We start from the raw sequence: 15,239 nt of genomic DNA, 5'->3' as shown, positions 1-15,239 counted from the left end.
TATAAGTTAGTATTGCATCACATCCAAATGATCCCAGTTTTGACATAAACATAACCCCCCAGAGAAAGGCACTAACTCCTATTCTTATGTCCTGTTCAGGAAATGATTTACTGGAGGACTCACCCTATGAGCCAGTGAACAGCAGGCTCTCTGATATATTTCGGTTAGCCCCCATCATATCAGGTAAGACCATTGTGTTTGGGTCATAACTTTTCCTAATGCTGAATGTATAAAAGAGTGCTAGACACCACCAGAAGCTGGTGCTGGTTCTGGGACACCCGGAGGAAGAGCGCGTATGATTGCAAAAGCATGCGCATGGCCGTGTGAGGAGGTGCACGCAGTTTAGGTTAGCTGTGCAGAATAAAAGTGATCTTCCTCTGCTTTATGTGTTTTTGTATCCCCCATCTTCCCCTTTGTTTCGTTTCCTTCGTGGCCCTGGTGGAGTGCATGTATCATTGTGGTGAGCCTGACCCTGTCAGAGTGGTGGCTGTGCACACGCTGAGAGCGCTGATGAGCTCAGAATGGAGGCCGGTGGGACCACATTACAGTAGCACAGTGAACCCGAAGGGGCGGCGGAGTCCAGCACACTCTGCTGACTAATATAACAAGTCAAAGAATTTGTTTGCCTTTACTGGAGACGTGGCTCTTTGTTGTTGCCAGGTAACAATGTCTTTTAAAGTAGGATGCTGACTGGGTCAGTTTGACAATACTAGTGGTTTTGGAGAGGGGGGGCTGGATGGCTTTAGAGAGCCAACTGCTGTGTCTAGCCTCTGGAACAGGTTCAGTGTTTCATGGAGGTGGAGAGACATGAATTGCCTCTAGATGGCGATCTTATTCACTGATTTGCAATCTGTCAGGTATGCAGTCAGAGGACTTAGAGGGCTTTGATCTAAGCCTCCCCTTGGTGGGTGTAACATGGGGGAAGTGGGGGTTGGAGGGATTGTGCATTAGACAGCAGGACCTGGGGATGATAGTGATGGAGGCAGGGTGAGAGGGGGTATGAGGGGGTTAGATACCTATACAAGGACAAAAAAATATAGTAGTTAAAAAAAGCGGTATCGTCTCTCTCGAGTGAGGAACACAGTGAGCAGACGATGGGTTTCACACACAGTGTGTGCAAATTCTTTATCCAGTATACTCATTTGTTTTTTTTTTTCCATGTTTTTTGCTAGTGATGAGGTCATCATTTCATATTGTCAGCTATTTTGCATATTTTCGGAACTTCTGCATCATAAAATGCCCCAGGCTCCAGTGCTGCAAAGCCCACGCTGGCTTCGTCATGTGGGGATAAACTCAGCAGAGAGTTCTGTGCATGGCTGTGAATCAGGACATCTGTCAGTCTGAACGCGTCTCACCTCCGTCTGCGTGACACTGCGTCATTGCCGAATCCAGTGGTACAGAGCCCTGAGCGTGAGTTTGCATCCTCACCGCCATGTCATTTTTTTTCTGGGGAATGCAACTGGATGAAGGCCACCAGTTTGTTGACTTGGAATAAATGGACTGATGTGAAATGTAAAAAGGCAACTTTGTTTACTCACTAAGATTGCTCAGTGTAAAGTGAAAATGGAGTGTAGATAAGGTGTGATGTTGGGAGCATAGTCAGAAAATGAAGTGGCTGGAACAAGGGCTGACAGTGTTCATTGGGGCTGTTCGGATGTGTAGGGAGTCTGTTTTGTTAACCTCCACATGGGATCAGTCAATCTAAGTAAAGAGAACTTTGTATGAACCTGTCAGATATAATACAGCAGGGATAAGACCAGAGCCCCCATGTCTAACAGAGCCCTTACAGAGAATGAGATAATCGTTTCAATATTCCTTCTGTTTTTTTTTTTTTTTTTGATAAAAAAATTTAATATGTGGATTGGATCACATGGGGATCAGATACTTCTGCACTGCTGCAGTGTAGTGTGGGCTCCAACGCACACAGCACTTGAAAGAAGAATAATTAGAGAGTTATTTCTAGCATGCCTCACCCCTCTGAAATAAACAGTGAGATTTATGGGAAGTGCTGGAATGTGAGGATGCGCCATATTCCCCTGGTGAAAAGCTTGCTTGTATATCTTGCTCAGAACCTCAAGCCAACAGGTCATCAATTCCTGCTTGTATGGGTGAATTTATTCCGCCGTGGCGCAGAGGCCGAGAATGAGAGCGAGGGTCTCAGCCTGCTGCGACTGACTTGCCACGCGCAGACAGGAGAAAGTCGCTGAGATTAGAAGCTGTTCTATGAGCCGGAACAAAGGCGATGTCCTAATCTGTAACTGAGGTCCCCCTGTAGAATTAAATACTATAATCTCCTCTGACTCGCCCATCACCATTATCTTCAGATTATGGAAATTCAGCGCCGTGCTTGAACCTCTCGGCACCCTCATGCTCGCGTAAATCTGTCTAATGGATAGAGCTGAATTTAGAATAAAGGACTGTGATGACAAATAACTAAATGGGCACACAGATGTGTGATTTCACAAACTAGGTGCTTTTTGTCAACTAATCAACCCACACAACAATAACCGTACACCGAAATAGCACCTTTCCAAACTGTTAAACGAACACCAAGAACTTTGAGCTTAATACCTATTGTTAACACTTCCTACACACTGGAGTGGAATTAATGTATTTTCACATGAATTCTTTTTTGGGTAATCCTAGAGCTTGTAACTTTGGGCTAGTTCAGAATGATTCACTTTGCTATACTGTCAAAGTGTGTTTATTTAGCATACTCACACTCAATCACAAACTAAGTATCCTACCATCACCATACACAAGTGTTTATTTAGCATACTCACACTCAATCACAAACTAAGTATCCTACCATCACCATACACAAGTGATATTAGTGCACTATTCAACATGAAAGCTTTAGGAACTCCTTTTCAGCCTTCGTATTGTTTTTAACTTGAGTTAAACAAACGCAGCGCCTTCAAGAAAATGGCCAAATATTTCAGATATACTGTAAAACAAAGTGCTCAAACATGCATTATTGATTTTTTCCCCTCCATTTGCTTCTAAAGACGTTCTCCTTTGTTGCACTGTCTGCATTTCCACATGGTCAACTGGCTTATTAACCCTTTTAGGCTTTCATTGCCTGTAGCACGCACTTCTTTTCATTAGTGAGACATTGCTTTTGTGTCTCTGTTAACAAGGGATTAGTAAAACAAATATGCAGCTCCTTCCCATTTTGTACTGGCCTCTCAGTTTGCCCATTTACGGCATCATGTGTGTTTGTGTATTTTTGTTTGTGTGTGTATGTGTGTGTATGTGCGTGTGTGTGCGTGTGTGTGTGTGTGTGTATGTGTGTGTGTGGTTCCATGAGAGTCTGATGCTTTGACTTTACCAGGTTTACAGGTTGAAAAAGCAAAGTAAGAGTATGCATCAGTTAAATAACAGCCCCACTGCCTGACCTCTTCAGACATGCTGTGCTACGTGAACGCTGCACATGTGCCCTTTTTTGCGTGTTAACATTTGAGAAATAGCTCCACTTTCCTCTTCTTTTCAACATCAAGTAAATCAGTGATCCATAAAAACAAACAGCAAGAGCCCATTTCTCTGAACTTCATGTGGACGTTGAATCATTGTCAAACTATTGAGCACTGACTGTGGGAATAGCACAGTGGCGAAAATGGATGAATGCGCCTGCCTTTCGATACTCATGAGATTCATCCATCGCTTGCTTCCCCATGTACATGTACATGGTTTTTTTTCAGTCATTTTTCCTGGGGAAAAAAAGAAACATGAAAATTCTGTGTGTTGCAGCCATTTTGGGGACACCGTCACAATCTGTGTCTAGGGAGTTTAAATACGCAGACAGACCGAGGTGCCGAAAAGGCCAGATTGTGCCTTCGATCTAAGTGAAAGCTTTAAAAGACTCACACCTTTCAAATCCTGGGCGTATCTCCATGGGAAGCAACGGTGCGATTGTTCAGTTGGCAGATAAACCCCTTTAATGTCATCTACTGTTCAGAGCTCCAAGGAGAAAAATGAAAGGGGAGGAAGAATCTGACGGGTAGTGTAATACCAGCCGGCCGAGAGTACGGCACGGCTGTCCTGACAGTGCGGAAGCGATCGGATAGGATACAGGCTAAAAAAAGGCTGAAGACATCAAACAATCTGGAAAGAGAGAGCCCGAACAAAGGCCAGTCTCTGTGTAATTGCGTCATTCTCTGATTTCTGCGGAATCCATTTTCCAATAAACTGCGTGTCATGCGAGATGACAGTGTGTCACTGCTCAGAGAGGTAATCTCACTTCCAAAATAAACCCTCTGCAATTGGGAGTGTGAGGGTTGTGGGGTGGGGGGTGGGGGGTTTGTTGGTAGTCAGGTGCAGTGATTAAATGTATTACATCACCTATCTCTGTTGTGTAATTAACATGGGAACAGAAAGTTTCCATCTCTGACCATACAGGGAGATAAATGTTCTTACCTTTCCACCATGATACCAGCTGTGATTATTCAAAATGCAATGCAGCCAGTTCAGTTGTGAGCATTGGTATCACTATTATTATTCCATATAGTATATCGGTTTAGACACGTATTTATGCATTAGGGAATTGTTGTTTTTGTGAGGAAAATAAAATCCTTAATTGTACACCTGTATGAAACCCTGCCTCCCCAGTGGGGTTGCTCGTCAGTGAATGCGTGCCAATGATGGATGCAGATATGCCTCCCATAAACAGAGCTTTCAGCGGTGCTATCGTTTTGCTCAGACCACACAGCGCTGCAAATCCCCTTGCAGACATGGCGTGGAGAGCCTGTCAGCACCGCTTAAGACAGCCACACACTTCCTCACGTAATACCTCCAAGCTCAGCTCCGTGCTGAGAGGAAAGAGTGCCTGGGTTTGATACGGCGAAGAAGAGAAAGAAGGAGAAGAAGGGACACGTTTCTGTGTCTGTCTTCTGGAAAGAGCCCTATTTTAAATCTTTAATATCATTTTGTATTCTGTCAGCTCCACCTCTGCGTTCTGTGATCAGAAAAGACTCTCTGCGCCGCCGGGGTTGTTGACGCTAAACTCCTTTGCAGTTCTCGCAGGCAGCCGTCTTTTAGTGTGAAAAAGGAGAGCTTTACGCCTTCCTTGTTTTGTAACGTCAATATTGCCTCAGCTGCACACTAACTCTCTCCCACGTATCCAATTACTGTAACTCTTGACAAAAAAAAAAACTCAAAACTCCTCTTGCCCTTGTAAAATGTCACTTCAATTGCTTGTTAGATGAAGCAGTTGAATATTCTGTGGTTTGTGCTTGTCTAAAATAGTGTCAATCTCAGCACACGTAAAGGCCTTTGAAGTACCAGAGTAGTGCTAGTTTAGTTTGTGTTTGTGTTTGCCTCTCGATACAGTGAGTACTAACTGTCTGCTCCCTCTGCACTTCTCTCCCTCTATTTAAAGCTCTTTGCTGAGCGTAAGACTGCGAAATCCTGTGTGTACACATCGTCGCTGGGGAGACGTCTCATTTGAAAGCTAATCAATACTAAACCATGTTAAAAAAGAAAACTGAGGATGTGCGTACAAGAAATTATTGATTTCTGTAAACAGCAGCCCTTTTTTGCCAAAACTCTTCCTTTTGGGCAGATCGAGACAAGAAGCATTTCGTCCTTAAAGCCCAGGTATTCTGTTGCAAAGAGAACACAGCAACCCAGGGAAACGGCTGATGGCTGTAATTCTACCAGGGTTCTCAGAAGAGTGAAATCATTATGCTGTACTAAAGCAGGATGCTGACTATCTCAGCACTAATTGCTTGGAGAAGTGAGTATAGTCCCAACACCACATTGTCTGCTGACATGGGCCAGCGTCCACTGCTGTTGGAAGTCTGCAGTCATTTCTTTGTCACAGATAGAGCTTAACCATTTATTTGACTGTGGTATCCTGACAGGAGCTAATGCAGGAGATTGAATGTACCCAAGCTAGAGTCTCATATGGGGAGTGGAAGAGGACTTCAAAATATATTGTCATAAAATAACGCAATACAGGATACTGAAGGAGGTCTTATCCAGTACTTTAGTGCCAAAGTCCACGTGATCCAGTGGGGCAATTATGGTGACATAAGCTCTGAAAAGCAAACATCCGCCTCTTACAGTGTTCACTGTTTCTTCAACACACTCCATCTCTGAACACTTGAACATGACTCACCACCACTCAGCTTCACAGAAAGAGAGAGAGAGAGAGAGAGAGAGATCGTGGGGGAGAGACACACAAAGAAAGACTGATGGAGATGAGAGAGACCCCATTTTGTCATTTGGCAGGTGCTCCTACCCACAGCAGAATGCAAGTACATGTATTACTATCTACTGTATGTGAACCAACGGCACTTGGAGAAAATGTCTTACCGCATCTCCATTGTTTGAGCGAGTGACTTTCTCTCAAGGTCTCAGCGTTTCCACAGCAGATGTGTGACACGCTGATGATGGGCGTCTCGGCGTTTCACGCGCACGTCGTTGCAGACACGCTATGCAGCTGCCAGCTGACGGAGGAATTACGCCGGTTTGATGGCAGCACCAGCGCCCCCTCTCAGTGGCTCCAGAAATCCCTTTGTTAAAGGTGACCAGATTTGAGTTCTCCTGTGAGGTTTAGATCTAAGCAGCCAGAGTGATTCATCATTGTTAATAGGAACTTCTAGCTGTGCCAAGCAGTGGCTGACAGGACTGTCAGCTTTGCTCTAATACAGTTCAGCCCAGATGTGAAAGAATTTTCACAGTTGCTGATGCCAAAACGATGAACTGGTCCTATCTAATGTTAGATTAACGCAGCGCTAAGACCTCTCAGATTGAATGCTAATAGCCTGGTGCCATAAAGTGATGCCAAGGACATTTATCTGGCATAGGAGACCCAGGGAGAACAGAGGAGGGCATGCAGGGTTTGAGGTGGTTGGCATGTGGTGTCAAGGTTGCAGAGTTGATTCTCAGGTGGGCAGCTGGAACCCGTAAGCAAAGTGTTGAACCTGAATTGCCTCAGTAAATGTCCAGCTGTGTGGATTAGCCCTGTAAACCATGTGGGCTCTGTAATTGTGAGCTCCATTAAGCCATGCTGGATAATAGCATCTGATGAGCAAATAAATACTAAGAAACGACAGTAATACATAATGGATTAACAGCTGGTAAGAAACGAACACAGAAAAAGCCAGTTCCCTCTCACCTCCTCAGAACACAGAGAAAAAGCATCACTTTTGTCTCAGCATGACTGCCACCCTCTTAATCAGGACTTTGGAGTTCTGAACATCTCCGACTGGATGAGACAAGCCTGCTGTGTTTCTGGTCTCTGGAGAATTCTCTGCTCCCTATTTCTCCACATCAAAGCCTCTATCCTGGAATTTCTTGGAAAAAAAACAAACAAAATTCTGTGGTATCCTACCGCCTTTGGCTCTGTGCTGTTTCAAACTCAGAGACTTACTCTTTATAACCTGTTCTACACGTAGTATTTAATCATTTCTAATTAATTTACCAGTTACATACACTACAACACTGATATTGCAAGATTATTTTATTGTCATGGATTTCAAGTAAAGAATTAAGTATTTTTTTTTTTATTTTGTGATTTTGATGGTTACACAATCAACTGTTCAATCAAGTCCAATCAAGTTAAAGTGAACCAGAGGTGTGTTTAATTGCAGTCTTTTCACCTGTTTGTATAAAGGTGATACTGTGTAGAGCGATATTACTCAGTCCTATGAATTAAAGAAAGCTGCACGCACTGAATCAGTCATACAGTTATTATCATTCTACAGTGAGGTCATTCTTTATTTGCATACTGTTACAGGCAGAGTGCTCTTCAGGAAACATTTATATTCCATTAAGATTCTTTCAGGAAACAGTGTCTAAGATGTAAACAATTGATGAAACAAATACACATGAAAATAAGTCAAAAGATAAAAGATGAATTTCAAATAGCATCAGTAAGATTGCAGTCTGTACTCGCAAACAAAGAGGATCAGAGATGGTGTAGCAACTGAGTGTTCGGACAGTTATAAACATCTGTGCTAGAGATAAAGAGATGTTACAGAAGTAGTGTATTCTGAAACTGATGTTGGATTGTCCTCCACCTCTAGACAGCACAGCAAGGTGCTTTCCCATCCTCATCTCTTAAATGGTGAAGTAACTCCTCCTACCCCTTAAACCATCCACATCCCCCCACCCTTCCTACTGCCTTGCAACTACACCCACCTTTGCCCTTTGCCCCTTGTTATGATACAGCGTAGCACAGCATAGCATAGCATATCGTAGTAGAACTACCACTACTACCATGAAGTAGTGCTGTTCATTCTCACTGAGTCCTGAATGAAACCATCTCTTGCAGAGGGAGGGCCTGCCGTTGTCTGGAACAGCACAGTGCCTGCAGGGCGGGGTGCACAAAGCCGGGGTCGAGCAGTGGAGCCACAGGACCCAAGTAGAAACAGGAGGGCACATCCCAATTGGGCTATCCTGGGTAAATCACCTGTGGAGATACTGTATACTGTGCCAGACCATGGTAGGAGAGAGAGGTGCTGGGGGTAATCATTTCTGTTCAGATGCTCAGTTGGAATCAAGCTACTCTTTTGCTTGTTTTAATTGACCATTGGAACCGAGGTATTGGAAATTCATGAATATTTTAGAAAGCGTATGCATTTATTTCTGGAGGTTTTCTATCTGGCTTGTCAGTGATAACAAAAGTGAGATTAATAACCTTTTATTACTAAGATAGTAAAGCATTCGTCCATTACAGCTCCACTACAGGCCCTGGAAGGCTGTAGCTATTTTAATCATGTTTCTGGCTATAAATAAGCCTTCAAACACTGTGGCCAACCAGGACCTGGGCTGAGCAGCCCGATTTTACATCATGTTGTTGTATCACAGTTGTAATATGACAAAGTAACATGTGGCGATAGAATTTGAGTGAGCAAGGGAGTGGAATGAATGGACTGACATTGCTGAGATGCTGCTGCAGATGGATTTGTGGTGCAGTTTGGCTGATATGTTTCGGTTTGGCTTGGTTTTCTGTGTTTCTGATCACTTCAAATTGCACTGTCATGTTTCTGTTGCACTGCTACACACTTACTTATACTATTGTTCTTACCACTGCATTTTTGCACAGCTGTTCTCATTTGTGAAAGTTTTCCACTTTTTTGCTCACTTCAAAGCAGCTTCCTCTACACCGACAAAGGAGTAGTCAATAGAAAAGTGCAAGCTCCCAACTCACTTGCTTGAAGCCAACAGCGTTTTTCCTAAGCAACTAAGCAACCTGGCAAGTTGCTTGAGGCCACTCACGAAGAGTCCTGGCCTACATAAACCCACTCTGCCCAGGTGGAATGAAGCCAGTTATATCTTTCCATTATGAACTCCTCCGTACCTGGCTAACGACACAGGCCAGAGACATGGACGTGATGGGTTGTAGTGCTTAGGCTGTGTCTTTACTGACCAGGCCTCTCAGAAGCCCCTTGTACTGCTGCACTGACCGCCAAACACCCCCTTGCTGCTATGACTGCTGCACACGCACCTGCTGCTCTGACCACTGTGAACATATGACTGCGGCTCTGGGTATTTATTGGGAAATGGGAAGCGTAATTTTCTCTCAGAGAGGAAATTCACTTTCTCACAGAACCACGGAAACTAACAAGATTCAGGAACACACTCTTAGGAGAAATTCTGTGCCAGCCATACAGCAGCATAATGCTTCCCATGCTTGGAATTCCCAAGGCTTTTCATTTCACTACCTCACATAAAGTGAACACAATCAGTGGAGTCAATGTTGTATAGTGCCACATTTACAGACCAAAGGTAAGTACTGTTGAGAATATGATTATGATTAATATATCTGTAAACTACTACCCTTCATTGTGACTACAGAGATACAGAACAGTGAATAGAATACATTGTATTTAAAAAGCAACATATTAAAACAATACATGAATAAACCAACATATGGATAAAGGGATACAGTTATAAAGTGACATGTATATGAAGTGATATATGAAAATAGCAAAATATAAATATAGCAAAATGTATGAATAAAGTGATGCAATAATAAATTTGTATATCTGAATGAAGTGGCCCGTGAATAAAGTAATGCACAAATGAATTGTCAGTGCAGGGTAGTGTGTTGCCATGGGGGGATACGTGTGAGATGCTGATGTGGCACCTGGTCCCTGCGACTCTCTGACAGATTCAGTCTGCAGTCAGAGCTACTGCATAGATCAGTAGGCCCTGCAGAAATCCTGCACAGGCAGCACTTCCCGCGAGGATGGTGAGTGTACGGCAACTGGCACATCAGATCCTTGCATCTTAAATAAGATGTCACAACAGTGCTTACTTCACCTCTCCGGCTGCGCTTTTTGAAGAAACACGAAATGAAAACATTAATGGACAATAAAGAGCAGATAAAATGATGGCGTCGTTACTCTCCCTTGAAAAGTAGCCCTGCTGTGCATATTTATGCCCATGAATAATGCAGCCCTCCAGCAGGCAGAAGGAAACTGGTCCCATTTGGCTTCTGTGTTGGGGAAAGAGGAGCCCTGAGAAGGTGCTGAGTTTGGGTGTAGTTTAGCTTCCGTAAATCCACGTTCTCTCCCCACTTAAATGCTATGCAGACAGGTAGATGAAGTGTTTATCCCTTAGTTGCGGTGAACCGCTGAAATCAGACTTGTCAGTTTTTTAATTAAACAGTGAACGAATTTCATGTGATTAATTGTATGTCCCTGTGTTTTTTAAATCTCATCAGTATTTGTCATATTTTCACTTTTTTACCTGTCGCATTATAGATCCTTTCTTTGTCATGTCGCATGTCATGTCACATTTCACAAACATATTCCCGTTCCACTGATTATTTAAAGCTATTACATTTATTTAGCCCATTTATTACATGTCAGTGTCTGTGTGGAAGCTTTTTTAATTATGTTTACTTTGTACATAATTATAATGTTGATTTTAGTTTGTACTCTGAATTAAGTTTATATAACTCTTTACAGCTGGTTCAGAAATTTTGCATAGACTTTAGTTAAGCTTTGCTGGTTACACTAATGCTGTATGATTTGGTAATTGATAGGTATGATTGAGCAAACATTTGAAAGCTAAATACGCCTTTGTCTTGGGACCAGAAGATTTAGCAACCGAACGAGCATGTATTCCTCTGAGTAATGCATGTTTAAATTAATTAAAAAGTCAAATCCCCTAAGAATGCTTTTTAGCATTGTTGAAGTTAGTTTGAGTGGCACTTAACGGGGGAAGTATTTCTTTGCCTACATATCAATCACATTATTAAAAGGTATTCAAAATTGTCTAAGATAATTGCTCATTTAAAGCAGTAATGTCTGGTATAATGATTTTTAATGGGCTATAAATGTCCACGTTACCAGGAGGATACAGTAAATCATGTCTTTGGCAGTTTCGAAATGATCTGAAATAAGCACCAAATGAGCAGCCATCCAAAGCTTGTGAATCTAGGCAGACATTGTCTTGGAACTGATCATTTTTTTTAGAGTTTAATCTAACTGCTATGTGTCTATAAAAGCAGTCTTAAAAAAATAGGTTTCCCCCTCACAATTTTTATCAAATTGTCTATACTCAGAAGTCTACTAATTTTGCAATTAAGAATTTTAAGAGTTGGGTATATTAAATGTATTTCTGGCCATAGATAACTTGTTGATATTGTTTACACAGGGTAATTGGAGTGACACTGGAGTATCCAGCAGTTTTTACAAGTAAATACTTTTACTGTCAAAAGAAAGTGTAATCCTCAAGTGGGAAGATTTGTACGTTTCCAGTCCCAGTGGGCTGTTATTCTGTTGTTTCAGAAGACTTATATTTTATTTTTTTTATTTTTCTGCTGTTGTCTCTGACTTACATAACTTGCATAACATAACACGACATGATCTGTTCTGGAAGAAACTTGGCATAATACACTTGGTGTATTATGTGGATGCCCAGAATTGTATTCATTCATTTATTCATTTATGTATTTAGTTTTCAGAGTGCTCGATCCTCAGCTACACCCTGTATAGCTATAAATGTATTCAGCAATTTGCCAGAATTCATAAGCTGGCTTACAACAGCAAAGCACAGGGCATCCATATTTGTTGTCAGAGATGTCTAGGGGGTGCCCTAATGGAATTGCATAGGTAAAGCTGGTATGTGATTTCATATGGTGGACATACCCTATTTCCTTTACTTTCCTTTGGAATCTTGTCTCAAACTCATTAGTCTCCTATGCCAAAGAACACAGGGGTTGGAAATCTACTGTACTTACCCTGCAGGCAATGGTCTAATTAAATTTACGGGGGAAAGATAGTAGTTGTGTCATTTGGTTTTCTAGCCATGCCCCATTGAATTTCACTGTGTAGAAAATGCATAATTTTGCACATTAACACAAGCAATTTCTACAAAACTAACCATTACAGAATCATGACAATAGACATATACATGGATCATGTACCTTTCCATGTGACTTACCATGTTATGGTGGCTGTTTATCTTATGGTGGATATCCAGTAGTACTTTCCTTGATCTGTGCCTTAAATAATCAGCATACGTTGCAGGCAGGCACCTAATTCATACTGGAAAAACACATTCTTTGATATACAAATTGCAGTAAATATTGGAAGCCAATGAGAACGCTTACAAATTTTTAAGCAAACAATATTTATTTACAGTTCCGTTTTCAACCAACCAGCAGGCTGAAATCTGAGTGTAGGTAATTAAAAGCAGAGCACTAGTTTGTTTTCCAGAATGTACAAATGGATAGGTTAATACACTGTCTGTGCACGCCTCTGCATATTTATGTACATAGATAGGGATTGTGGTGACACTAGTGGCATGAATTTCTTAAAAGGAAAACTGATCCAGACTGATTTTGAGCTTTTCGTATTTTAAACGTAAAGGACACATTGCTTGCAGGTGGCGCAATAGGGCAACAAGAACCGAGGCGGTTTATGTTGTAATGTGTGTGTTTATTCCGATTAAAATTCAAAATATTCACTTAAAAAACCTAGGGCTTCACCTACTGCAGGGGGCATGTTTTGTATGAATATTCCAAGCTGTTTATTGTGCTGTTGGAGTGTTTGCTGTGAGGGTTTCCATCTTGTTGCATACCTTTCATGTGTTTGTTTAGCGCTCGACCATTTGCATTCTGTGCCCCAATACAGAGTGAAAGAACTAAACAGGTCACCTAGATTTCCAAAACGCCTGAAGGACTCCTTGGTGAAAGAGCAGCCGTGCATACATAATTCCATACTAAAGGTATTTATAATACGTCTATCCCCAAGACCTTGAAACTTTATTTCAGTGCTCAGAGAGACTGAAAACACTGAAAATGGCTTCAGAAGAGACCACTTGTGTGTGAGCACGAGTGCACAATGTCTGTTTCTCTGTGTAGTTCTCAGTGTCTCAGCATATGCGTGCATCTCACGTTACATAAACAATGACAACTTTGGAGCTGCATACCATATTAAGCACCAGTATTTGATATAACTCAGTGTAGATACTCACTTGCACGTTGCACATTGCAAGGCTCTCAGTATCACAGCAGGGTAAATGTTTCAGTTCTAAATTCTTCTATTCAGAATGTTACTTTTAATACGCATGCATTATTGCAAATTGACTTTTTTCCAAAAAAATATTCAATAAAATGCTCACCTCAGACTTTTGCCACTTCTTGCACTAACCACTTTGGTCTTTGCTCAGGCAACACTTAAGCATGGATATAAAGTTCACTTTGTGGGTTGTTCTTGTACGGTCTTTTGTGCCCATCTTTACTCCTGTCAGCTAGGCATATATCTGTACACATTCAAAACTAAACCAGGATAAAAACTAAGCCGTTGTAACAGCTCTTCTTCACACTTTCTCTCAGCAGGTGTAAATTATGCTGGCATCTATACTATAGGCCAAGCGTGTGCAATGCTATATTAAGGAGCAAAGAGGCTTGAAAAGCTGTATTCAGTCTAATAAAAATGTAAGTGTGTACAAAACCTTACTACTTGAGTTTTAGTGTCTCAGTGTGTGTCTCATCTCTCTCAAAAGTAGTTGCACTTGAGTCAATAGTAGTTGCATCTGGATTGAAGACAACCGCGTGCACCAGGATCAAAGGTAATACTTCACCTGGATTAGACATTAGAAAGTGAGGAGTTTCTGTTCCGTCCAAGGCTAGTCTGACTTTCTGTCCACAAGCAATGTCTTTAATATCTGGTGTTGTTTTCCAGGTGTACAAGGTGAACCTCATCAATATTTCACTGCATGAGATTCGATGACACCTCAGAGGCTGGGAAGTGTTGAGGAAGGGGCGATGGGGTAGTAATTTGGCTTGCCGTATTGTGGAATAGATATTGTCAGCAGGCTGTCTGGCCCTTCTTGGGGAGGCAAAGGTGTGCAATGCCGGAGGGGGACAGTTCCATCTTAGTCTTGTTGGTCCAGCTCTTAGTATTCAGGTTCCAGCCTGGATGCCTGTAGCGCTGGTCCATTTAAATAATTTATAACAGCACTTTCAATAGACTGCAACCAGTGTACCAGCCTCAGTGCTTTTCTGCTGACTGAATGATGGGCACAGCAATTTCCAACCAATGGCTCCCAACAGGCACAGACTGCTGAGTGCCTGGTACCAGTACAGTACACAGCACAGGGATGCTGCATCACTGAGTCCCAGTTTAGTCCATGGCACAGAGACGCTGCATCACAGACTCATTTAAGCACTTCGATGTGGAATAATCTCCTCCGCAGGCTGTGCGTGAATGAGGAGAAGCTCCATATTTACCTCATATTTTATAGGAAAAGGAAACTGATTTTGAAGTGGACACAGTGCTGAAGTGTCCCGCATGTTAATCTGAGCTATGGAACAGCATAGCGATTTTCTCCACTGCTTTAGAGCGGGAAGGAAAGAGCCTGCCTATTTTCAGAACTTAAACATCAAATTTGGGGTGCCTCAGCTTAGGTAAAGCATGGAGGTTAGAAGTGTACACTGTTAATGGAAAAAGCTCTTGAGCACCTGCTACAGGTACAGAGTTAGAACTGTAACTGCAGGCACCACGAAGCCCCATCTGAACCATGCAAGCTACTACCATACAACTCTTATCAATATTAATTTGATTTTCATTTGGCATCTTACACTGAAGAGTCAAATATATCAGAAAACAAAGGCATTACAGTATTAAATGTGTTTCTATTTATGAGCAGAAATCATAAGCTGACATTTAATGCCGGATGTTTTCACTGTAAACATAATAAATTAAACTGACTTATTGCATGTAAATACTTACAGTATGAAGAGCTGTATTTTATTTATTATTATGTGTCACTAA

General features: G+C 42.0%; 1 protein-coding gene across 1 annotated transcript in view; it reads left to right on the top strand.

Moving 5' to 3' along the window:
* The window catches only part of LOC118790413 (GDNF family receptor alpha-1-like), a 57,399-nt gene that overhangs the window by 2,292 nt on the left and 39,868 nt on the right, over positions 1-15,239 (top strand). The window contains exon 3 of the mRNA XM_036547316.1: positions 100-183. Coding sequence (XP_036403209.1) covers positions 100-183 — 84 coding nt within the window. The remainder of the gene's footprint in view (positions 1-99; positions 184-15,239) is intronic.

The sequence above is a fragment of the Megalops cyprinoides genome, chromosome 15, assembly GCF_013368585.1.
Source record: "Megalops cyprinoides isolate fMegCyp1 chromosome 15, fMegCyp1.pri, whole genome shotgun sequence".
Lineage (NCBI taxonomy): Eukaryota > Metazoa > Chordata > Actinopteri > Elopiformes > Megalopidae > Megalops > Megalops cyprinoides.
Note: the sequence above shows the minus strand (reverse complement) of the source record. Positions and strands in the feature narration are given on the sequence as shown.